At 35.7% G+C, this 24,587-nt stretch overlaps 5 protein-coding genes and 1 non-coding gene across 6 annotated transcripts; 2 read left to right on the top strand and 4 right to left on the bottom strand.

Annotated features, from left to right (window-relative positions):
* Positions 1-2,679: 2,679 nt before the first annotated feature.
* On the bottom strand, positions 2,680-5,707 carry LOC121797140 (protein phosphatase 2C 57-like). The gene is made up of 11 exons (XM_042195876.1): positions 5,280-5,707; positions 4,625-4,756; positions 4,407-4,509; positions 4,186-4,296; positions 4,000-4,079; positions 3,856-3,909; positions 3,559-3,675; positions 3,422-3,476; positions 3,303-3,335; positions 3,179-3,225; positions 2,680-3,104 (listed from the first exon to the last, which is right to left on the bottom strand). The coding sequence occupies exons 1-11, from the start codon at positions 5,588-5,590 to the stop codon at positions 2,981-2,983; spliced, it is 1,167 nt and encodes a 388-aa protein (XP_042051810.1). The 5' UTR covers positions 5,591-5,707; the 3' UTR covers positions 2,680-2,980.
* A 462-nt stretch (positions 5,708-6,169) lies between these two features.
* On the top strand, positions 6,170-9,285 carry LOC121793469 (50S ribosomal protein L9-like). Its single transcript, XM_042191481.1, has 5 exons — positions 6,170-6,427; positions 6,509-6,643; positions 7,219-7,326; positions 7,867-7,944; positions 8,893-9,285. Exons 1-5 carry the CDS (start codon positions 6,314-6,316, stop codon positions 9,052-9,054), a joined length of 597 nt encoding a protein of 198 aa, XP_042047415.1. The 5' UTR covers positions 6,170-6,313; the 3' UTR covers positions 9,055-9,285.
* A 3,049-nt stretch (positions 9,286-12,334) lies between these two features.
* Positions 12,335-13,266, top strand: LOC121796493 (protein RKD4-like). Its single transcript, XM_042195333.1, has 3 exons — positions 12,335-12,414; positions 12,501-12,993; positions 13,084-13,266. The coding sequence occupies exons 1-3, from the start codon at positions 12,335-12,337 to the stop codon at positions 13,264-13,266; spliced, it is 756 nt and encodes a 251-aa protein (XP_042051267.1).
* A 3,374-nt stretch (positions 13,267-16,640) lies between these two features.
* Positions 16,641-17,562, bottom strand: LOC121796494 (uncharacterized protein At4g00950-like). Its single transcript, XM_042195334.1, has 2 exons — positions 17,011-17,562; positions 16,641-16,913 (listed from the first exon to the last, which is right to left on the bottom strand). Exons 1-2 carry the CDS (start codon positions 17,560-17,562, stop codon positions 16,857-16,859), a joined length of 609 nt encoding a protein of 202 aa, XP_042051268.1. The 3' UTR covers positions 16,641-16,856.
* Positions 17,563-18,105: 543 nt separating this feature from the next.
* LOC121797142 lies at positions 18,106-20,694 on the bottom strand. Its single transcript, XM_042195877.1, has 4 exons — positions 20,387-20,694; positions 19,404-20,317; positions 18,698-19,323; positions 18,106-18,619 (listed from the first exon to the last, which is right to left on the bottom strand). Exons 2-4 carry the CDS (start codon positions 20,311-20,313, stop codon positions 18,290-18,292), a joined length of 1,866 nt encoding a protein of 621 aa, XP_042051811.1. The 5' UTR covers positions 20,314-20,317; positions 20,387-20,694; the 3' UTR covers positions 18,106-18,289.
* Positions 20,695-22,719: 2,025 nt separating this feature from the next.
* On the bottom strand, positions 22,720-22,872 carry LOC121797493. The gene has a single exon (XR_006049858.1). It is a non-coding gene; the product is annotated as a U4 spliceosomal RNA (small nuclear RNA).
* Between the last annotated feature and the right edge of the window lie 1,715 nt (positions 22,873-24,587).

The following is a 24,587-nucleotide window of genomic DNA, read 5'->3' on the forward strand; positions in this document are numbered from 1 at the left end:
TCCGACATTGTCATGTTGCATCAATTGCTATATTGCTAGTTTATGCCAGCTGTCAAAACACCCTATCTTCTTCCATATCCTTTCAGACAACACGGATTTTCATACACACACATCATTCGTATAACAAGTTTTTTGATCTATATCTTGGACACAACTACAAGAGTTTGCATTAAAGAGCGACACAAATAATTGCGACAAACCCATTTAGTAATAATCGCATTTCTACGAGTAATAGACTGCAGCTTTTTTTTCCTGATACCCGACAACCTTTTATAACGTTGTGAAAAACAGATGCTATACTTAATCATAGTCTCGTAATTACTGCATCAAACACTACACATTAATTCTCATGATTGCAGTGATTATATTAATCAAATAAAAATTTATTACTTAAAGACTTGTCTGCCTTTTGGTAGTGGTGCCACTTATTGCTCTCAAAGATTGAACCTCTTAATCCTGAACATAACGAGGAAAGAAATTCCAATCACATTGATTTAATTGGTAGGTCATTGTCCATTTCTGTCTCCCTCATTTTTGTGAGGAAACCCGAAATATGAGGATGAGAGGCACAATGGAATTATGGTGGAGTTGTGTCACTTAACAAGTCAATTTCTACTAACACTCACCCATTTTAAATGGCCTTCTGTGATTTAGCATGCACGAAATCATTATTACATATTTTCTGTTCTATGCAAACTCATTCTTAATACAAAAATACTAAACCAAGCATATAGATGACATTTATAGGTTATTGTTAGCTTATTTTTAGGTCATTATAGTAAGGATGATATAAAATGATCTTAATATGACCTCAAACCTATATTTTATAGTATGACCTAAAACTCCTTTATAATGACCTTCCATGTTTTTGTTTAATTATTGATCGTTAGATTGTCCAATCTGATGGTCATGATTTGGTCTGGATTTTGTATTGATTTTTCCTTTTCTCACATAAGCAAATTTAACTAAAAAACAATTGGGTTTTGGATAAAAAAAAATCCAATAAGAATATCCGCTAGAACTTGTTTCATACAACTATTATTAGTAATGAATATTAAAATATATGAAACTATGATCAAATTAAAATACTTGGAAGTAGTAGCAGTACAAATATTTGTATTTACGTATATTTACTAGTTACCATCAACACAACAATCATTTATAACTGTTACTTTAAACACTATCCACAGTCTTGAGCACTATACTATTCGTATTTTACAATTCTTTATTTATAACTATCAAATAGATTGATTATGAATAAATGAAAAATACTACTAAAAAGTTTCATTATAAAAAGTTTCATTGAATTGAATTTATTTTTCAATTTTTTAAAATCTAATATTTCAATTTATAAAAAGTGAAAAAACCGGAAATGCCATGTAAGCACGGCATGTTCAATGTTGTGCTCCGATGTTGAGCATGCCCTAAATATATCCGACTGCGCTCAATTTGGTTGGGTGTGTGTGGTCACACATCTACCGACGAAGCAATTTGACCCGAGCTTGAATGACACCACATCCATACTCAACTTTTTAGGTCGAATGAAGACTTTTATTACTATATATGGAGTATTAGCCCAAGTGGTCAGCTCCAAATAGGGAATTGGATTATCCTACAATCCATAATCTTAAATATCAGAGCCTTACATCTGTCCGTAGAATCACACAAGTTCATCATAACCGTTGATTAATTCAACATATAAGTATATCTAACATGTTATATCAACAGTTGAAGATATTTGACATGATCTATTTTCCACAAAAAGCATAGAAAAAAAGATAAGCAGCAAAAAGTAAATGGAAACTGAAAAGTAAAAAATGCAAGTGGTTGGTGTGAACAGAGTTTTTGCTAGAGAATGTGCATTAGTTATGTACTGTTTATTGTAAAACTGATGTAAACATGCATATTTATGAAGTTGACTTATATTTTGAGTAATGCATCATTATGGTATCAACTGTTGTGGGGTGGGGTGCACTACCACCACCACTTTTTTGCTTATAAAACCAGCTCCCCAACCCTGATAATCCTACAAATTCAAGGGCAGCCATCAATCATATGATGAAGAGCTCTGTTTTGTGTATTGTTTTGGTGATTATGTTGTTAAATGCAGGTGATTAGTTAGTTTGAAGTCTAAATTTGTTGATACAGAATTTTTTTCTCTCTCATGTCTGTGTTTGTTTCTGCAGGAACCCTTGAGTGCTCTGCAACTGCAATAGGCACCACCAACACCTTCATCTCTCCTCAAAAGGTAAGATATTTGTTTCTCTTGAATTAGAATAGTTTTGTTTAGTAAGAATATTGCTTATGGCTTATATTTATGATGAGATGATCTGCAAATTATGCAGGCAGGAGTCCATGCACATTCAAGAAAGCTCCTTGAATTCGATGTGGTGCTTGATTACGACAATGCAGGCCCTAATCCGAAGCACGAGCCAAGAGGGAAGAAAGGAGGCGGTGGCGCTAGAAATCCTTAATTTTGTAGTGCTAATTAGTATATGAGGTTTCAACAATAAAACAATATTCCTAATGGCCATTAAGGACATTCTTCAATGCTTTATCTATCTTTATCCATACCAATATAATATCAGAGTGGTATGAGTTTTGAGTTTTACTTGAATCTTGATGTTGTTCTAGGCTATCTATAATAAGGATGTTGGTGTAATTATGTGTTGCTTAATCTGCATCAAGAGGAAATAATTATGAGATAGAATATATAGTGCATGGATGGTGTGTAATAATGATAATGCACAATTAATGTGTAATGGTAACTCCACCTCCAAATTCTTGGTGACACAAGAATGGAAGAGATGCTGATGATTGGAGTACTATATTGGACTGTTCAATTTTCTTGATTGCTGCTCAGATAAATGAGGCCTGATTTCTACATAGCACCATGGTGAGGTAAACTAGCAGTTGTAATATTTCACTTGTCATGGCATCTATGTACACATGGTCGTTGCATCTCGTGTTGATCACGAGATCAAAGTTGAGTTGAGATCCATATACCAAGTGAAACGAAAGTGATAGTAGCTACAGCTTGAACCAATTCCAACGCAATGTTGGGTTTCTGAACCCCAAGATTTAGCTTCTGCCAGTCTGTTCGCCTGTTCGCACCAACACACGAGATGAGATATACAGCCTATTCACCAAAAATATGAACAAGGTTGTGCATATGTACCTCAGATCAGCAATGATAATGCTGATGTTATCTTGTGAGCCTCCGTCCTGCAATACAAATTCGTTGTACACGGGTCAATAACATGTTAGCTCACAAATCCAATTTAACACGGTTTATTAATTACCAGAGCCACTTGTGCAAGAGCCTCAGAAGCCATCTACCAAAAAAAGGAGATAAAAATCATTTCAACTAGTTCATGAACCTCATAACTCATTAGTTACTCAGCCATGGTTCACAACTAACCTGAACATCTCCATGTTTGTAAAGCTGATTTCTGATGAAATTTATTACATCCAAGCTGCAAATAATGAGAAGAAAACTAAATAAACCCATAGTGATGAATAGAAATAGATAAAGGTCGCATGGCCTTTGTTTCTCACCTGCTCATGTAATCCCACAAACCGTCAGACGCCAATACTACAAACTCAGCATCCGGTCCAAGAGCTGTCTCGAAAACATCAGGAGAAGCGGTAACTAAGTCCCCAGTAAATTGTATGCTGACAAAAATAACAAAGACTTGCATCAAAGAAAATGAAACAACAATTATTTGGAACTGCAGCCAATTCTAGAGTATACTAGTTTCAAGGGATTTGCACAGACAATGTACTAGCAAATTTGCAGTTAATTATTTCAAACTATCCATATTAATGCAAAGAACAATAGACCTTTTCGCTTACCGTGAAGCAAATTTTTCAGTCCATCGTCCTTCCTCGACTCCCTTCCTCAGCATCCTTCCATAAAAAGAATAGATAAACGAAAAGGTTAGCTAATGAAAATATTGTGAGAGCTTCAGAAATTTTGGAAAAGGCATAAGGACTAACTCGTATTTCTTGGTTTTGAACCGTATGTCACCAAAGGCACGGGATACAGAGATGTCTCCACAAATCCTTCCATTGACAATCTGCATAAACAAGGAAAGATTGCATCTAGTATTAGATTGTTGCTTATAGAGCATTACCTTTTCAACATATGTTTTCTGCATAGAGAAAATGAGCAGAAACACACACCCAACCACCGGCCTCTCTGATTCTCCTGATTTCTTGCAGTGGGACTGGCTTGGTCCCATAGGGCCTATGAGAATCGGTCAAGACTTCTGCTTTTCCCGATCGTGATAGAGCCTGCATTGGTTAAATAAATCAGAAGAATCTAAAACACATTTTTAAGTACCTCTACTGGAATAAAACAAGAAATGAACGAAAAAAGGGATCTGGTTTCTCCATGATCGTACCAAGCATGAGTCACCAACATGAGAAACAAACAGCACATCATCGCGAAGAAAGACAACAGTCGCTGTGGCACCAGACTCGTCTTCTTCTCCCCTCTTCTCAAGCCTTTACAAAATAAAACCTTCAATACAATCACATACCATGTATAATCCATATTTTCGACTGCATATATAGATTTATAATCTATGCTCCACATACAAAGAAGCACTAGTTTCTTTACCATTTCAAGAGTTTGGCATCCGCACTTTCAAAAGCGTCTTCTAGTGCCTTCTTGATCGCTTTGAAATCCTTCCCACTCAACAATTTCTTTTTTCCTTGTAATGCAGCATAACATTCTTTGTATAATTCTTCCCTGCACCACACAACAACACCATTTGATGGCCCCTGCTCTATACTAATAGGGGGACCTTACTAACATACATGAGTGAGTATTTTTATATTCATCGCAAGGATTCCTGCACTCGACCCTAATACTTTTAACCTTATATGAACCAAGCGAATTATCTTAAAATTCAGAGATAATCAAGGCCTTAAGATATCCGAGGTTTCTAGTTATCCATCTTAGTAAACAACAGAATAACCTATTAGTTACCTACATTGATTTTTTATCTATCTAGCCTAATCTGCAATAGTAAATGCCCTCTTAATCGATTCCAACGATCATAACACAGCAAGAAAACTACTAACTCTCAGTTGTAAAAATGAAACCAATTACTGCACAACTCTAGTTAGGTGGAATATGATAGTGTTTGATCAATTAATACACATGTAAATAAATCACTAGATCACACTGATTCATTGCCCTCTAATACCTATAAACTAAGTAACAATAAATAGTAACAATAAGCCAAAAAATCATCATAATTTGAACATACTTGAGAAATTGAACGGAAGAGAATCCGGCATGGCCATCAAAAACTGCAGCATAGGAGAATCCATCAAGCTCATCAGACTGAACAATGACGGCATCATCCTCCATCTCTTCGCGGGCTCCCTTGAGCTGAGCCGACCCCCATCTGATCCCCGGCACGCTTGCAATAGAAGAAGGCGCGTCTATTGCGATGGCGGAGCAGAGTATTCTTCCCTTTACTAAGATGTTACTTCTCTTGGAAGTCTGGTCGAAACCATAGTTGCCGCAGATTTTATTCAGCAAAAACTTCTGTAGCTGTGGACTGCATAAGGCCATATCTCATTAATGGTGAAAAAATCAAGAGGGTGCAAGAATCATATCTCACTAATGGCGAAATTCTTGCTGTGAGACTATATTTTGCCTGGTTGAGGTTTAATGAGAGATGATAACTGAATTTACGGCTTGGATTTTCTTGTTTAAAGTCCATCAATCAGGATGCTAGTGGGCCGGGTTGAGCTCTTTAGGCCTATGCCCTTTTATTCTTGGCTTAGACTTTGATATATGAGTAATACTCTCTCTATCCGCAAATAGAAGTATCCATTTTCCATTTTAGTCGTTCGCGAATAAGAGTTTCAGTTCACTTTTACCATAAATGGTAATAGAGTCTCACCTTCTATTAACTCATCTCACTCACATTTTATTTAAAACTAATATATAAAAGTCAAATCCTTACTTCACTAAATTTTTTTCACAAACTTTTTTTAATAATTTTTAAAACTGGTGCGGACTCTAACGGCGGAAGGTGCGGACTCTAACGGCGGAAGTTTTATCTAATGTAACCGTTTTAACAGATGTAATTTTTCTACTTATAGAATTTAATTTCATAAATAAAAAAAAGCAATTATGTATCAGTAACAAAACCCAGTTATAGATATTTACTAAATTACCTCTTATGAAAGCTTAAAGCCCTTACCCTCGCCGCCGCTCACTGCCGCCGGCATTTCGGAGCCTGATATCCTCGTTCATCTACAAAAACCCCTTCCTTATACGGCGGTGAGTATGGCTTATCTACAATACGGAAGAAATGCGATGCGGAAGAGCACGATGCACCACCCGCTGCTGTTCGCCGCTCAAGGCGTACGTCATCGGAAGCTGGAAGTTATCCTGACAACTGTTAGCACCTCAAATTTGCCCTATTTTTTCATTTCCCCCCTCAATAAAACGCCTTAAATGCTTTTTATTTTGGTGATCTAGGCGATTGATAAGCTCGGAAAAGCTGGTGAAACTGTCAAGGTTGCGCCAGGGTTTTTCCGGAATCATTTAATGCCGAAATTGCTCGCTGTACCGAATATCGACAAGTTTGCGCATCTCATTCATGAGCAGCGCAAGGTATTTCCTTCCTTAGGTTTAACTAATGTCTCGGAGTAATTGATTGTGTGATTACATTCGTGATTATTTTCATTAGCAATCTGAACTCGTATGTTTGATTGTTGATCTTTACAAAGACTTGTTACTTTGGTCGTTTATGCTGAACAAAAAGAAGTTCGAATTTATAAAATTGCAGAATTACTAGTCACTGGAAGGTAAGAGGTGCTCCTTTAGGTGGTTTAGGAAGCGGTGCTAGTTAATGTGGAATATAGTTATGAGATCAATATCATCTAAACAGGCTTGGGATGAGATTACATCCAAAGGTATGGCCTTATTCTAAAAAACTGCTCATAGTAGGAGTACCTTGTTATGCTGGTCCATTGTTAAGAGAAGTTCTGCTACCAAATGGAAGTGGGCAATAGTCTCCTCGGGTGATCATTGTTGCCACTTTAAGTGCTTTGCTTTTTCAATGTGTTTTGAGCTATTTGTAGTTTGGTACTGCCTTGAAAATTTCTTGTTTATTTGATGCATGAGATTACCTGATTTAATGTTATGATGATGTTTGTAATCCTTTAGAGCTGTATTACTTCTATCAGATCTACCAGCCTAAGGAGGTTGAAGCGGTTAAAGTAGTTGTAAAGAGTGATGAAACAAAGACTAAAGAGTACGTGGCTGCAGCAAACCGCCTTGCTAAAACCAGAGTGGTTAGTAGTTCAAATTTTAAGCTTTACTCTTTCTACATGTAATGCTGGAGAAGTTTTCCAGAAAATAGCTATCTCAACTATTTTTTTATTAAAATTCTACGGTAAATTAGTTCAATATTATCATATCAGATCTTTTCTGTCCTATTGGTTCTTTATAAATCATTAGAAGCTTTTTACTACGACATTTCTCTTGATGCTGCACTACTAAATAGTGAAATTCTGTTGATTGATTGAATCATTGGTTCATGGTTGTCTCATTATTGACTTTATTACTGAGCAATCAACTAACTCTTAACACCTATAAACCTATAATTCGAAATTCATTAGTTTTATGTCATGTACTGTGATTTAATTCAGCTTTCTTTCTTATTTCTTTCAAGAATTCTCGCCTTGTGTTTTCTGTCCCCTATATCAAGTATAGGCTTTTAGAAGCAACTAGGAAGTGCATGGTTCAAAATGTTGTTATCTAAATTTATCATGGAACACTGCTTCAATATTTTCTCTTAAATGCAAAGTCATTTATGCCTCCCTTTCTGTCAGAATATACGGAAGTTCATCATAGAGGGGAAAGGAGATGAATTGCGTGAACCAGTAACCAAAGAAGAAGTGTTGGCTGAGGTATGAGTTTACTATTTTGCTATTTAGATTCAGAGATTAGCCTAAGCTATGGCATATGAATTCAAATTATTGTTTGTAGGGCATGTCTTGGTAATTATCTTATTGAATTATACTTTATGATACTATGATGTACTCCCTCCGTCCGCGAATAGGAGTCCTGGTTCAGTTTCACATTCTTCTAACTCATTCCACTCACATTTCATTTAAAACTAATATATACAAGTGGGACTCATATTCCACTAACTTTTTTCCACTCATTTTTCTTAACATTTCTTAAAACTCGTGCCGCCAAGAAATGGGATTCCTAACGGCAGACGGAGGGAGTAATGTAAAAGTGCATAAATTCAATTTAGTAAAACGGTTTTGGAGCCTTTGTAAGGGGATATAACAAGTGTTCAGGAACTGGTCTGTTGCATCCAATCAAGAAATGACAATGTGATATGCTGCCAAAAAAATGTCTTTCAAATTTGAGCTGCCATTTGCTCTGTTGAATTAACTGTGTTTTATTACCCAATAATGAAATGTATACCTGAGTCCTTGACTTAGGAAATATAAATAGAATCATCTTAAACATGTAAGCTAAAAAGTTGATTGAAATCTTCCTGGTGGTGGACAAAAAATGAAAATTTTCACCACGTAGCTATTAAAATGCGCATGTTCATTTGCCATCTTGTTGAATGCAGTGTCTTATTGTTTCTGTTATATGAGCTGTCTATTTATTTATCTGAGTGCTTGTAAAGAACTTGGCTTATTTCTCACTTGACCCTATTTGTATGTGGCGTGAAAAGGCTGTTTATAATCTTTCAATTAAATCAATGAAATGACCCAACTTTTGTTGATTAAGGTGCTTTCTTGTTATAAATTAGATTGGTGGTTTTGATTATGCTTTGATCAATAATTGAATAACGACTGATCTAACTAATTTATTTATTTTCTGGAAACAATCAGATAGCGAGACAGCTTCAGGTGCACATTGAACCTGAAAATCTGCGCCTACCGACTCCATTGTTGACTGTAGGGGAGCACAAGGTGCCACTCCGGCTGCCAAAATCCATTCCTAAACCAGCAGGAGAAGATTGGATTCTCAATATCAAAATCAGGAAAAGATAGAGGAGGACCAGATGCTATCTGCAGTAGAATGCTTCAAGTTGTCAGATGTGTAAGCAGATTAGTCATTTCATGCCAATTTTTTTTTTTGTCTTGCATTTTTGGGCATAGACAAGTTTATGTCGCGTTGATGTGAACCGTAAACACTTTCGCACGATTTTCCATTTACTTATATTATCTGTGCACATAAATGATTTTTAATATTCATCTATGTCATAAACTTTTTTCCTCTTATTTTTCTCGTATTTATCTTATTTTACCAATTAAACATTAAAACTCATGCCATTTATAATTTTGTCTATTTTTATTAGGACGGTGGGAGTATTATTCTTAAATCATCAATATTTGCCCATTATGATCAAATAATGTTTCCTATTTCTGTGAAGTGTCGTACTACGATAATTATCCCAGACTGCCACTATGTTGCATAGTTGTAGGGCAAGGACGATACGATACGTAGTAATAATACGCACACAATGCCCGCAGGGGCGTAGCGCAGTTGGCAACGGAGGGGCAGATCTTGCTGCAATACGCACACAATTATTTTTCAAAATGTAGAGTGTGGTTAGTAAAAGGTATCATCTCTTAAAAATAAAAATAAAACCTATAAGTTAAATATGATGGTGCAAATATTAGTTAATATGAAAACTTCAATTAAATATTTCTCTTAAAAATAACAATAAAACCTATAAGTTAAATATGATGGTGCAAATATTAGTTAAGATGAAAACTTCAATTAAATATTTTTAAATAACATAAATAAGGGTTGTGACCTATGCAAAACTAGATCTTAAAATAACAATATAGAACAAAATCATATGGAGGGGGTATTTTTAGGTCATTGTTAGTTTTTTTTAAATCATTTTTTTTGTAACTAATGCAGGTAGAGCCTGAAAACAAAATAAAACAACCTAATATAAGAAACATCTATTCTATCATGCAACAGCCAACTACGAAGCTCCATAGGGACTGTTTCTAACAGATGCATTCCTCTATGAAACCTATAAGCATAATGTGACAAAGTCAGCAGCAAAATTCCCTTCTCTGTGCACATGTTGTACCACCACTGAATCAAAATCCTTTAATAACTCTTGTACCTTGTGCACAATTGCCCGACAACATATGGATACCTTGAGGAGCCCCATAATCATAGAAACTCCGACAAAACTATCACTCTCTACCTCCAACTTCCGAAAGTCCAAAATTTTAGCGACTTGTAACCCATAATACATACACCAAATTTCTATAGTCAAAATGGAACAAACTCCAATATTGGTAGCAAACTCGCCTTTCCAACTTCCTGTAGCGTCGCGGAATAATCCACCCCCAAAAGCACAACTTCCAAAGACTCATCTGTATTTAATTTGATATAATCAAGTAAAGGGGGCACCAACGTACCAATATTGGCCTTCTATTCACTCCAACTCCTATACACTCTATTGATTTAGTTTCTTCCACACTCTAGACCATGGTCATAATCCGTGCCATAACTCTTATTAAACTCTATTTGTCCCCCTAAAAAATGAAGTCGCATATGTTCTTCCTAATTTGCCAACATCCAACGCCAAATAATGTGCACCACCCAGCGGCGGAGACAGGTGGGGTCGAGTGGGGTCGGCCGACCCCACCGCCGTACCCGGAGAACCGCCCGGAATACTCCTGCCACCGGCCCCCGACCCCACGGCATCCGGAATTCTACCCTATGATTCATCCTCAAGACGACAAGCAACGCAACTTTGCCGACAAAACGTCATTGTTATTCTTAACTATACTAATATGTATTGGATTAATTTGATTGTAATCGGTGGATGATGGGCGAAGGAAAAAGATGCGATGATAGGGAAGATGATGTTCCTTTTTGCAATTGGGCTTTTAGTTTATTACTCTAGTAAAAAGGAAGCAGTGCTAATTTCACAAATGCTTTACATTATCATAATTTTAATTAAAGAAATTTCTAGTTGAAGGAAAAATTAAGAGTTTTAAGATATAGAGAGCCGCTTTGCACAAGATTTTCGTATACAATATCATAATTTATTTATCATCTTTTAATCATGTTTTATATTTTTTCTTTTTTTTTATTTTATTAAATAGTAACAATAAAATTTTACCCTAATTTTAGTAGATATTATAATTATCTTTACTTTTGATTATTGATTTTAATTACCTTCCATTTTAGATTAAGAATGATTTTTTCTCAAAAAGATCTCCAAGTTTTTGTTAGCTCTTGTATGCTTAAGTTGAACAAGAATCACAATGATTAGAAGATTGTTGGATAGTATATAACAATTCAAAAAAGCTTGAAATAGTTGAAAGAGTGTTTTCCGCGATGAAATTTGTCCAAGCCTAAGCTGCAAAGTAAGATGATGACTGATTGAACAACATCTTGATGGTACACCGTGAAAAGTGTATGTTCGCTAACATAAGATAGAGATATTTCATTTGTAATATATTTTAATTTTAAAAATATATTTAAGTATATATGGTCATGTTTGTCCGACCCCATTATTTTTTATTTCTAGATCCGCCATTGGCACCACCTAATACCACTACCCAACAAAAGCTTAGAGCTTATATTTCTAGTAATCCATTCTGCCAGACTTAGACTACTATCAAAAAAATCATCAACCTCACCTTATGTTAGCAAGTCTTCCCATGTGTGTCTCGCAATAAGAGGATGACCTAAAATGATCTAAAAATGACATCAAAACTGAATTTTATAAAATAAAATAATCTTTCGTATTTTTGGTTAATTATTGAATATCAGATCGTCTAATCTTAGAGCCACAATTTTAGCTGCATTTATGTATTAAGATGTATTTTTGTTTTGCTAATTTTCCACATATACACAAATTATAAAAGGATAAAAAAAATCAAAGTTGTTACTAATCAAGTTCAAATGCACCCTAAAAAATAAATCCAATCTATATGCACCCGTACATAGAGTATTAGTGTGGAAGCAAATAACATGATTATCGTAATAAAAACATAATTAATTAGGGCTCATACACGATTCAGCCCCCATCATCTGTGATTGGTAATTTCTCTCTAATTAATGCACCACTTATATACTATTAAGTTTACTCCATAACAAATCCTACTTATTACTTTTTCGTAACTCCCCAAAACGTGTGCACGAACTTCCCCCCATTTCTTCTCCTCATTAATTAATCATTAATTTTCCCTTATATAACCACAATCTCATCCCACTTTCGTTAGATTAATTATCTTATTGTGAAGAAAAAATAAAACAGTTCACCCCAATTTCAGCCTTGCATGCAATAAAATGGCTTCCACAGGATTGAAGTTTGAGAATCACAACGAACTTGGATTCTTTTTCCATGAAGAACCAATTACACCCCTAGTGTATGTAATCTCTCAACTTCTTGTTAATTTCATGTTTTTATATATTTCTCTCTTTCTTGGTGGACTAATTTATCTACTTTTTTTAGGTCATGGGAGCAACAATATGCAAGTGTTGAGGGGTTCAACTTAGGGCTACATAATTTTCTTGAATATGAACCATTTCCATTAGGACATCAATCTTCAAATCTAGAGCTCAGCGATTTCGATGATTTTTCCGGTGATTTGTGGGTTTTTGACGATCATCCATTACCGCTTCCCAACATCATTATGCCTAACCCTAACCCTAATCCAGCAAGTACCGAGCAAGGCTTTCACACTCTTGATTCAAGCATGCAAATAATGGTTGCCGAAAATCAATTGCAACATTCCAACGAAGTCGTGAAGAGAAGTGTGAGGCACAAATCCTCGGCCCTGCAGTTGGAAGAGATTCAAAAATACCTTGATTATCCGATAACCAGGGCTGCGAAAGAGCTCAACGTGGGCCTCACTGTGCTCAAGAAACGCTGCAGGGAGCTTCATATCATGCGGTGGCCCCATAGGAAGATCAAGAGCTTGAAATCTCTCATTCATAATGTCAAGGTATGGATATACTATGTATTCGAAATCAATTACTTTTAAAACATGTTTGTTTTAAAATTGAGAATAAATGTTGAATATGTATGTTTGTAGGAACTAGGTTTGACGAATGAGATTGAAATGTTGGAGGAGCATAAGAAAATGGTGGAAATGATACCGGAAATGGAGCTCACTGAGAGAACTAAGAAGTTGAGACAAGCTTGCTTCAAAGCCAATTACAAGAAGAGAAAGTCCTTCAAAAATTTGTTGGAGGGAACAAAATTACACCATTTCTAGTTCCTAGTATATCTTATTTTCATGATTTTGAGTTTTAATTTAGACATGTGGAACAAAATCAAACTTTTTATTTAGTTACATATGTCCAGTTAGTATAGTGTGTAAATAAACAAACGGTTTCGACTTCCTTTTTCTGAATATCTGTATTGGGCCAAGTTCCAGTCCATTGGATATCTGAGACAAAGATAATGGGCCTTTTTTGCGTTTGGGTTTCAATAGTTGAGGCGTTTTTCTATTCATTTAATTTAGATTGAATATATAATACATATGCGTTACCCATTAAGAAAAATACAAAAATTAATCAATATGCTAGAAATGTTTTACTAAATTTGATAATGACAGAAAAATATATTTTAGGCTGTAAACCAATTAATTCTCTGTGATATATAATTGAAGAGTATTAATGTATGCGTGAGATTTTATTTTACGGTACACATGGTGGTTGAAAAAATGAATGAGAAATGGAGTACAATCACATCAGTCATAACTACATAAGTATACATTTTTTGACCCCTTGGTAAATTTGTCATATTGCACCTTACTTACTATTTCGAATTAAAAGTAAGTAGCAATATTAAGTTAGTTTTAGGGTAGCTACGCGTAGGTCAACATGTGAATTATGAAAGCGTTACATCTACCCTATGACAAAGTAGTTGCTTCATGTGCTCATATTTACTACTCTTTGATGACGAAACTATAACTCTTCATATCAATGACATCCCTAACCCGAAACATGCATCAATTTTCATATTGATACATAGTCATTTATTATTGCATATTTATAATGTTATTTACATAATTATATATATATATATATATAAAAGTGTGCATGGGTATTTGACCTTAATAGCTAATTTAAGTACAAGTGCATGTGTAATAATACGTATGTGTGTGCATGGGAGTGTGTAGTGCATGGAATATATATATATATATATATTTTGATAGTGATCCTAAATCAGATATAAATAATGGTAGTAGCAGAGTTTAAAAAAAATATGTGTATGTGTTAGCATGTCCGTGGCCACTAGTTAATAGTGTCACTAATCTTATTGGACAAATGTCAAAGAATGGACTATATTGTATGCATACTTCTTTTTATTTTAATATTTATAATTGATATCAGCAGCTTTAAGTTAATTTTTTTTAATAACTGCCTTTGCATAATTTTATATATATATATATATATATATATATATATATATATATATATATATATATATATAGGGTTTTGATCTATGCAAAACTAGATTTAAATACAGAAACGCAGAACAATATCATAATTAGGTCACTTTTAGGTCATAATTAGGTAATTTTTAGGTCATGCTAACAAAGCATGACCTAAAACGATCTTAGCATGACATTAAACCCAAATATTATAATATGACCTAAAATTACTTAATTATGACCTTCCGTGTTTTTGGTTAATTATTGACCATTAGATCATCTAATCCTAGGGCCAAGATTTGGTCTGCATTTCTGGATTTAAACACATACTTATTTTGATCATCTCCTATATATATATATATATATATATATATACGCAGAAGTAGCGAGTTTGGAAGAAGAAAAAAAAGGGAGAAAAGGAAAAATGAAATAAAAGAAAGAAAAATAGAATAGTAGTTGGAGACGAGAGCAAAAATTTGAAGAAGAAATAAGAATCGTAGATCGCAAAGCAGAATTGGGATTTTAGTTAAATTACTTTTAAGGTGTGTATAAATCACACTTTTAGTTTTACATGTGTTATGTGGTTGATTGTTAAATGTTGAATTGAAGTGAATTATTGAATTATATGGTGTGAAATTGATATGATTATGAATTATTTGATTTTGATGGTCGAATATGATATGAATATTTGATTGCTGAAATGGACATGTTTGTTTAGATATATTGGATAATTTGATGGAATATGATATGGATATGTTATTGGTGCAAATGATATGTTTATGATACCGATTATGTGAATTATTGGATTAAAGAGGATCTGTGACGGTTTTGCCCTGGATCTGAAATCACAGTGGATATATTGGGACCTTCGAGTCGATCATATTGGGACCTTCGGGTCAAATCATATTGGGACCTTCGGGTCAAACTTATTGGGACCTTCGGGTCAAATCACAGTGGGACATTCGGGTCAAATCATAATGGGACCTACAGGTCAATCATATTGGAAATCTCGGACAGATACCAGGCTTGACTGTTATAGAATAATAAACTGAATAGAGTGACATATGCATATGAATATGAAATGGTTTGTTTTTAAATTATGTTATATATTGTTTCTGATTATATGTATTGATAAAAGAATATGCTTGATGTTTGTATCATGTGAGATTAAAGGTGAAAATTTATATATTCTGAGTTGTGGCTCATATAAACCACTAAAATTTTCAGGAATAAGATAGTAGTAAAGTTTTGACTGACGTGGGTCATAGGAACTCCACGTGTTATCAGGTTCGGCGGCTGACGCATATTGACAACCTTCTCCTCCTCGTCATTTTGCATGTAGATAAATGTATAGTATATAGAGTGGTGAGGGGTTCCACTGTGTAGAATGTTTTGAAATATGTACTGGATAAATGTTGAATTTTAAAATTATATAATATGGGTATTCTATAGATTAGACACGTGTATTGATTGCTTTTATGATAAGGGATTTATTTATTAAAATAGTATACGTAAGGGGGGTTGAGGTATGACATCAACTGCTGCTTGCACACTCTTCGTAATTACTTTGTAAGTATCGACTTGCATGGGGTCTCATTCTTAACATTTTACTAAACAATTGTAATTAACCTCGTATAAAAAAAATTTACTCGATTGATGGTTGAAACTGATAATATCACTAAAAAAAGAATGTCTAACATTTTTTAGTCAATTAAAGACGTTAGTTTGTATTTTTAAGTACATCACATACTTTTTAAAATGTGTTTTCAATTTTAGTCTCTTAGCTAAACTTGTGCCCTTAATTTTTAGGAGTGTTATTTTTCAAAATTTTCCAAGCTAGTAATTGTGTCAAGTATTTTGTCCTTTGTTTTGGTAGAAATTGTGTCCTTATTTGTTGCAGTGTATATTTGATTTTTAATCAAACCAGAATTGCGTGACCTCTTGCGATCGAACTCTAAAATGTATCCTAGACTTTTGACTATTTTCTGAGGGGATTGTTAATTACACTTGATTTCTTTCAAAAGAAAACATTGTAATTTTTTTGGGAAGGTGATGAGAAATATATAAAGGTGTCTCTTATAAATTACTACATTCCCAAGTCCCAACTATATATCAAGAAAAAAAAGAGCAGATGGAATTTAGTTGATCCGTTTCCTCTATTTAGATCATTCCTTTCGTCAATTTAAAGGTAAAAACTGCATATGATCTACTAATAAAAAGATACAGCAGCTTCTCATTACGAAATACGATTTCATGTTTACCTCTTAAAACATACCACTAGTATTAAAAAAAACAGTAGCAGCAGATGATAAAAAAAGACATTAATTACATGGAATTAAAAAAGTTGTATGTATAAAACCGTGGGAGAAAGGAAAATTCAACATCTTCTTGCTTGAATCTTCATCATCATCATCATCATCTCCTTCTCATTGGCTACTACGCCTCCACGGCACCACCTGCTTAAAACTGGCATAAATATCACCCTGCAAATTTAGAGTCACAAAACACTAATAGCTTATCATCAACACAAGTTTAATTTTCTGATTAAAAATGATTTAATTTAGAAATATGAAAACTGACCCACAAATACTTGGAATTGGAGTTAAATGTAGACAATTTAAAGAAACTCTTCCTCCTCCTAACTCTTGTGATCTTCACACTACCATCATCATCATCCTCACTCCTAAAAATATCCCCAAGCGACTGCGAAAAGTCCATACTACCCTCCCCACACCGTCTCTCCTCCCTAAAGCTCCCCCACCTCCCTGACCCCAAATTCCTCTTCCCATCCTCCCCGCCCAAAACCGGCCCTTTCCTGAATGAAAACGTGCACGCCAGCGACAGCGACCGGCCCACATAGGGCCCATCCAGCACCGTTGTGGGCGAGGGCGTCATGGTCATTTTACCCTCCTCCTGCAGCAGCCTCGGCGGCAGCTCCAGACACCTCTTCGACGACGGCGGCGGCGTTGCATCTCCGCCCCTAGGCCTTCCCGGCGCCTCCTCCCAGTGGAACGGGATCGAAACGAGCGGGCGGAGCGGCGGCGTCTGCATGTGCTGCGGCGAGGGCTTGCAGTGTGGGAGTTTGGATAGAGTTAGTTTAGGCTGGTTGAGATCCTCTGCTTTGACGCCCATGGTAGCAGCCTAGTCCGTCTCTTTCAGCAGGGGGAGTGAGTGATATATATATGTATAAATTGGTTGGGATATAAATGTGTTTGAATGAGAGGCTCCTCGCTTCAACTGCTCACGAGAGTAAACTAGTGGTTTGTAACGGTAAGTTGGAATTTAAAATGCAAGAGGTTGGTCAATATTGAATAAATGAGTTTCAAGGTGCTTAATAATGGTTTTTGGAGTGAAGAGAAGACTAAAAGATGCACTTCTTCTATTGTGAAACGTCTCATTAATAAATGGGTTGTTGCTGAACTTGCTTTCTTTTAGGTAACAAAAATGCAGTTACCTAAGTAGGATAAAAATTTACGGTTGTAAAAGCCCTACTATTACAAAATATTGCTAATATACTTACATATATCGTCTAGTATGCAATAATGCAACATGAGTCACTGACTTTTATTTAAGAGGTTGTTTCAATTGCATATGCTGCATTTGTATAGTTCATAAGTAATACTCCTAGTAGTAATAGTTGGAAAGGTGACTTTTACTCCAATAAAGATTTTGTTAAATTGCAATTGAGAACTAGCATTTGCCATTCTTGAATTCCTGATTTCTCAACAAGTTAATGATACATATACAATGCAGTAGTAAGTTAGCAACTCCATCAATCTGCGCACATTTTTGTGAACAGAAACCCTACATTATTAGTTGAGAAAACTATGAAAGCCTCAGATCAATTCTAGCAATATTTTTACAGTTTCTGCCATGTGGTGAAACCGTCTCTTGCCAGAGTTCCTTCGAGATCACCTATGATTCGAGATATCCGAACCTCAATCCCCCTCTGAGTTTCACGGAAGAGCGTCTTCAAACTGTCGCCAAATCTCTCGATGTCGAAGCTACCATGCTTCTCAATGTCCTCTGTCTCAGCAACAAGATTAGATGCAATCATGGATTGTAGCTCCATTAGTTTCTGCCCTGCTGCAACTATGTACCTCTGCAGTTGGAATGTTTCTTCAAGAAAGTGCTCCATCCTTTTGGTTTCATCCTCTCCACACTTGGAATTATTCACCTTCTTCTCTTGCTGCATTTTTTCATCCAACCAAATTATACAAATATATTCATACACATTAGTGTTAATTAAGCTTAAGTTGAAGCATACCATCCTCTTGCAGAGTTGATCAATTTTCCCTTGCAGCGAGTGGTATCGTTCGACTTGCTTGTTGAGGAGCGACATGAGTGCGCAGAATCCCTTCACTCGCGCGTTGCTTTCACCACTTTCTGAAGCCTTTTCCTTCCCAGCCAGCCTCTCCAGCACCAAGAGCTGCTGCCTAAGTCTCTTCACTTTGTATGAGACTCCAAGAGCATGAACATCCATCTTCCATGTACAATTAGTTTTGGTTGAAGCTTGGCCTTGTTCGAGTGTCAAAACGATATCCTGCAGCTCATTCTCTGAGGCTGCTGCTTCGTCTGCCTTGACCATCGCGTGTCCTGGTTTTCGCTTAACCACCTTTACTTTCGACCAAACTGTATCATCCCCTGGAGTATTGCAGCTCAGCCTACGAGGATCTGGAGGCGCAGAACGCGTAATCAGCTGCTCCTCCAACTTGGTGGTATCCTGCCTGAGATGTGCAATGTCGCGATCAAGCACTTGAATATGCGACTGCAGTCGCCTTGATTCAAGCTCTGAGCTCCTCAATCGCCAGTTGTAGGCCTCCAGCTTCTCATCCTTCTGCCTCAGTTGCTCCAAAACAGCATACATCTCAACACTATGCTTCTGCTCAGCTCCTAATGTTAAAACAAACATCTTAATGTTAAACACAACAAAATTGAGAGACACAAATCAAAAGAAAAGTGAGTCATCTCACTTGATTCTTGAATTGCTCGAGTCAAGTAGGGATTGAAATGCTTTAAAAACATATTCCTCAATGAAATTCTATCATGTTTAGACTCTGCAACAGCTTTCCATCTTGCTGCTTCAACCTCAGCTTGCTTCCTCCTAACCTTAGACGACCTCACTTCCTTCAACAGCATCTGCTTCTCCGCTGCATCCAAATTAGACCTCCTCTCCGAATCCTTGTGCAATCTCACAATCTCCACCGACAGCCTCTGATTCACCAAAACCAGCTGCTCCTTCTCCTCCACCACCGTCTCGGCCTGCCTAATACTCCGCCCCATCTCCGCCTCCATCTCGACGATCGCAGCCTTATGCTTCGAAATCTCAGAAGAATGGCTCTTCAAACTCCCCCTCAAATCCTCAGCAAGATCCTGAGCAGCCTTGAGCTTCTCCTCGCTCTCCAACCTCCTCCTCTCCGCGTCTTCGATCATCTTATCCTTCAACTGCAGAATTACATCAATTTCATTCATTTTGTCGCCCAATTCGGTGACAGACGTCTCTCTCTTCGCCTCCACAACTTTCAAGTCATTCATGAGATTGAAAATCTGATGGCTGAGCTTCCTCCTCTCATCAAACCAGCTCTGCTCTCTGGCGGCGAAGATGCTCACCACTTTCTCATTGGCCTTGGCGTCTTCGCTTCTTCTCTTCTTCAACTCTGCTATCTCCATCTGCGCAATCTCCAGTTTCGAAAGAAGCTTCGCGTTTTCGACTGTGACGACGTTTCTTTGAACTGTCCAAACAAGCAATCCGACGAGGGCGCTGCCTTTGAGCATTCGATCTCTTATTTCCGACCATCTCTCGTCGCAGATTTCGGGATCCGACAGTAGGCGTAGAGCGAAAAGCGCGCACGAAACGCCGATGAACATTCCCTTTTCTTCCATCACTCTGATCAAAATCATTCAATTGAATATGGAATCAATTTTTTTTTTAAAAATGTGTTAATTCAATACTTACGAGAATGAGTGCAGACAGTCATGGAGCGGTGGAACCTGAGGTAGAACAAAAAGGATTATTCAACAACCTTAAAATTGGTGTTTGATTAAGAGATACTAAAACAAGCACAACAGAAAGCTGGTGGCATCTGCTGGTTGTTACAATGTTGCAGTTATGTTTTTATTAAAATTGTCAGACAACAACTAAAGCGTGTGAGCTTTTTACACGTGTGAAACGCCAGATCACAGGAGTATATAATTTGTTCCCTCAATTTCAGTGATGAAAATAACCTTTCTTTTTGTCTATTTTTTCCCTTCAAATTTTGGGTTGTGGAAATGGGCTTGATTCCTGGGAATTTGTATGCTACTTTGAAATATATGAGGTATGATTACCCCAAAAAAATAATGTGACATCTCATTCCCAATCATAGTATCAATTTTTTCGTAGTAATAAAATACTACCAAAAAATACTTTCCACTTTCCAGATCTGATTATCTGTCCATCTCTTTTCTGCAACATGGACCCAACTTGCATGCAAAATCAAAATTTGTACAAATTCAGTTAGAAGGTGAGTATGAAACTTTGTTTTCAGTTCAAATATGTGCTTGGTTGGATAAGGACGATTTTGCCTCTTAAATGGCATTTGTATGAAAGGAGGTGCCTGTGTTTATATTTAATTAATGAAAAATATCGGTTTAGGAAGTCAACACCCAAATAATGTTGATAAAAAATTGTGTGATGTGTGTGAATATACTACTCCTAGTTAGTAGTTGCAGGGTGTATTGTGGTTTTCCGTCTAGAAATTGGATCCACATGAAAAGATTTGGTTTGATAGTGCGAGTGTGAGTGTGAGTGTTACCTACTCTACCTCAATAATGCACCAACGAATATATTATTCATTTATGAAATGTGACCAAAGAAAACAAAGAATTTTTCTTGACATGGACCAAAATACTATAATCAGTCTACCAATACCAGATACAAACACACAATCCAAAAGATCAGCAACAAAGAACGATCATATTTTTATTTATTGTGTTGGGAGATGTGGGAAGAAGAAGGCTGCACTATATCCGAAGTAGAATGATCATAATTTTTAATTATTGATCCTATTTCACTTCCCTATTTATCATATGGCATAGTAGCATATGCAAGTAGGGAAAAATGTCAAAGTAAAAATAGTAGTAGTAGTAGTGTTTGAATTAATTAGACAACAGCTGTATCTGATTTAAACATGCGTAGAAAACAGAAACCTTGAAGCACCACAGAATTAAAATTTGGGGCCAATCCAATTTAAAGAGGGTCTTCATCTCACTTCTCGTATTGATATTCATTTTCTACACACCAGCTTTGCATGGGCCCCACTCGATTAGATATTACTACTCCTTAATTATTGCACAACTTTTAACTACATTACACAACTGATAGATATCACAGACCTGTAAACACACGTATTTTTGTCCAACTAAAGCTCGACAAATCTAGAAAAACTACTGGCCCACTCAAAATATTTTAAATTTTTTATTAATACTCAATTTTATGTTTTTTTAATTAATTCTAAGATCTAAATGTTAAGATCCCTCCCACCACCCTAGAAGAAAAATAAAGGTTGCTGCTTGAATTTCAAGAACTGGTCTGGTCCCCAAATGCTTCACTCAAATAATAAAAAAATTATAAATAAACAAAAAAAAGGTTGGTCCATCTCTTCCATAGTGACTCCATGTAGTGATGATTTACAGTTTTAACTATCATTGTCTAAGCTTAATTCTATATATTCGTGTAACAAGGGCCTTTTACCTCATCTACAAATTGCAATAATTTTTTCATGTATATTTTCACTAAATGTGGATTTCTCATGCATAGCTTTTATAATACTTAATGAATTATTGGGGAATGAACCCTTATCTCCATCCCCTAAATAAAAAGAAAATAATGAAATAAAGATTTTTAGCTTCGGCAGAAAACGGCACATTTCAAACATTTCCATATGACCATATACGAAATTATTGGTGTTTAGTATATTTTGGAAATAAAAGCTAACAACACTTCAATCAGCCAGGCCGACGACTCAACGAGCAAAGGCCCAACTCTAATCAAAATCGCAAAAAAGAGGGCCCAGCTAAAAGTATAAGAATAATTTAATAACTACAAGCATAATTTATTTACGAGATATCGACCAACTATGAATAAACGACACTAAAATAAAATGATTACATTGATAAATAAACATATTTACACTCAGTATAACAGGGTACAGAAAATGGACATATTAGTCACTAATTATTCTTGGAAATTGACATTGAAAAGATATACAGGGCCTAGAATGGGCCGAAAAAAGTTTTACTGCATTGCAGGGCTTTACCCAAAAAAGGAAGCCCTTCCAAAAATTCTCGACGGCCCAAGTCAAGCCTGGGCCGAAGAGGGGGTTTGGAAATAGTTTTCAACCAGCAATAGACGCGCCTCGGTTAGAACCTCACTTGCTGCGTCATTGCCCCAAGCGCAAAGATAGAATAGTTAATCCCTCCGCCTTATTTTTATAATACATGTGACACCTACAACTTCTCTATCACCACCGATGTGGGATGGAATGCATCCACCTTTCTCTCTTCCTATCTTTTCTTCTCTCTTCTTTATATTTGGCAATACGTATGATTTTGCTACTAAACTAAATCGTAATAGTACCATTTGATAACTCTTCAAAACTCTTTTGATATAATACTAGTACTAATTTGTGTGTATAATACTGGAGTACTATATTTTATCATATGTGATGGTAAATCAACTGCGATTTTGCATATCAGAATTTATCTAATTTACCATAATTTTTAGTGCACAGGACATGTTATTATAGCAGAGTAAATTTTATGATGAAAAAGTACTTGGATTTGCAGCTTCTGTTGGAAAGCCCCTGGCCTGGCTGATCGATTTCTTGTGTTGGTTCAGTTTTCTGTTTCTGGGCTTTATACTTTTCTCTTTAATTTCTACACACGATTAACAGTACGTCTGTATTTGTGATGTATTTCTGGTGAGACATAATAATAGCTGCTCTCTCTTACCAAGATTAGGTAATGGAGAAACTCGTGCAGTTTGCTGTGAATATGATCAGCATTGAAAGTCATAACTTGTGTTGTAGCTCAAACAATGGGGATATGATGGCCTTAGAGCTAACAACACTCTTGCTTTTCCATTTCTCAATCTCCCTATATATGTTGGATATGCACGTTGAACTTGTTGGGATTAACTTATGTTTGTGTGGTCAGTATCCGATGGGATATGTATGGATCAACCCTGAGATGAATCTGTAGAAGCAATAGTTGTGGACTGGTTGTTGAAGAGCTTCACAAAATCATTTCATCTTCTTCCCTTGTGAAATTCGCTGTTTGGTAGCAGGACTTTCATCTAATAAACCAACACCAAAACCAAAACCAAATGAAATGAAAATTTAAGGAATTAGAACTGGTGACAAGAGCAAGAAAAAACCAAAATTCAGGGGGGAAAAACGAATGAAAGGAGGTAAACAAAAGCCAATTAACAAAACTAGGTTCCACCGAGACTGGAACTAGGGTTACTGGATTCAAGTTATAATTTATGTGCATCTTAATTTCAAATACTACTCCCTGTTTAAGTATTCTATTCTAATAATTTAATATCTAAAATTTAATTTTATTTTATGCAATGAAAGAATTATTTAAAGGTTTTGTACGTTGGTTACCTTTGATTATTGAATTGCACACTAATTTATTATTGAACGTGTATTACTATCACTTTTAATTCGCAGAGATCTTCCTCAACGTATAAGTGTATCAAAAGAATTTGTTTGATTAAATTCGGACAGAGTCCAAGTTAAAGTACTCCATTACTTGGTCAAAATTAACAATTTATAATAAATTGAAATATGAATGATATGTATTTAATTATGTATTTGGCTTTTCTAAAATATATTTAACGGTCATATCAAACAACTAAGATATTCTGTCTGGTAAAAGAGAGGATTAAAAATCAATCTCCAATTTCATTAAAAAGGGGAATAAATCATTTTATCACGTTTTCGTATCATCTTGAAACATAAAAACAAGTAGCTAGATCGAGTTTTCGTCCAAGAAGTTTGAAGGAAACTTGCATGATGAAAAAAATGCTTCTCCAACCTCATCTCAGTTTCAACTTTCGAATGAACATCATATCTCTTCTCTTAATTATACAAGAAACTACTACATTAGTTCAT

The sequence above is a fragment of the Salvia splendens genome, chromosome 3 (assembly GCF_004379255.2).
Source record: "Salvia splendens isolate huo1 chromosome 3, SspV2, whole genome shotgun sequence".
Taxonomy (NCBI): Eukaryota; Viridiplantae; Streptophyta; class Magnoliopsida; order Lamiales; family Lamiaceae; genus Salvia; species Salvia splendens.

Coding starts and splice junctions, on each gene's coding strand:
- LOC121797140 (XM_042195876.1), bottom strand. CDS start 5,590: ATGGCCTTATGCAGTCCACAGCTACAGAAGTTTTTGCTGAATAAAATC. Junction 4,757..5,279: donor TCTTCCGTTCAATTTCTCAA/GTATGTTCAAAT, acceptor TGTGTGGTGCAG/GGAAGAATTATACAAAGAAT. Junction 3,477..3,558: donor TTGTGGGATTACATGAGCAG/GTGAGAAACAAA, acceptor CATTATTTGCAG/CTTGGATGTAATAAATTTCA.
- LOC121793469 (XM_042191481.1), top strand. CDS start 6,314: ATGGCTTATCTACAATACGGAAGAAATGCGATGCGGAAGAGCACGATG. Junction 6,428..6,508: donor TGGAAGTTATCCTGACAACT/GTTAGCACCTCA, acceptor TTGGTGATCTAG/GCGATTGATAAGCTCGGAAA. Junction 6,644..7,218: donor TCATTCATGAGCAGCGCAAG/GTATTTCCTTCC, acceptor TACTTCTATCAG/ATCTACCAGCCTAAGGAGGT.
- LOC121796493 (XM_042195333.1), top strand. CDS start 12,335: ATGGCTTCCACAGGATTGAAGTTTGAGAATCACAACGAACTTGGATTC. Junction 12,415..12,500: donor GAACCAATTACACCCCTAGT/GTATGTAATCTC, acceptor TACTTTTTTTAG/GTCATGGGAGCAACAATATG. Junction 12,994..13,083: donor CTCTCATTCATAATGTCAAG/GTATGGATATAC, acceptor GTATGTTTGTAG/GAACTAGGTTTGACGAATGA.
- LOC121796494 (XM_042195334.1), bottom strand. CDS start 17,562: ATGGGCGTCAAAGCAGAGGATCTCAACCAGCCTAAACTAACTCTATCC. Junction 16,914..17,010: donor CCAATTCCAAGTATTTGTGG/GTCAGTTTTCAT, acceptor CTAAATTTGCAG/GGTGATATTTATGCCAGTTT.
- LOC121797142 (XM_042195877.1), bottom strand. CDS start 20,313: ATGGAAGAAAAGGGAATGTTCATCGGCGTTTCGTGCGCGCTTTTCGCT. Junction 19,324..19,403: donor TCGAGCAATTCAAGAATCAA/GTGAGATGACTC, acceptor TTTTAACATTAG/GAGCTGAGCAGAAGCATAGT. Junction 18,620..18,697: donor ATCAACTCTGCAAGAGGATG/GTATGCTTCAAC, acceptor GAAAAAATGCAG/CAAGAGAAGAAGGTGAATAA.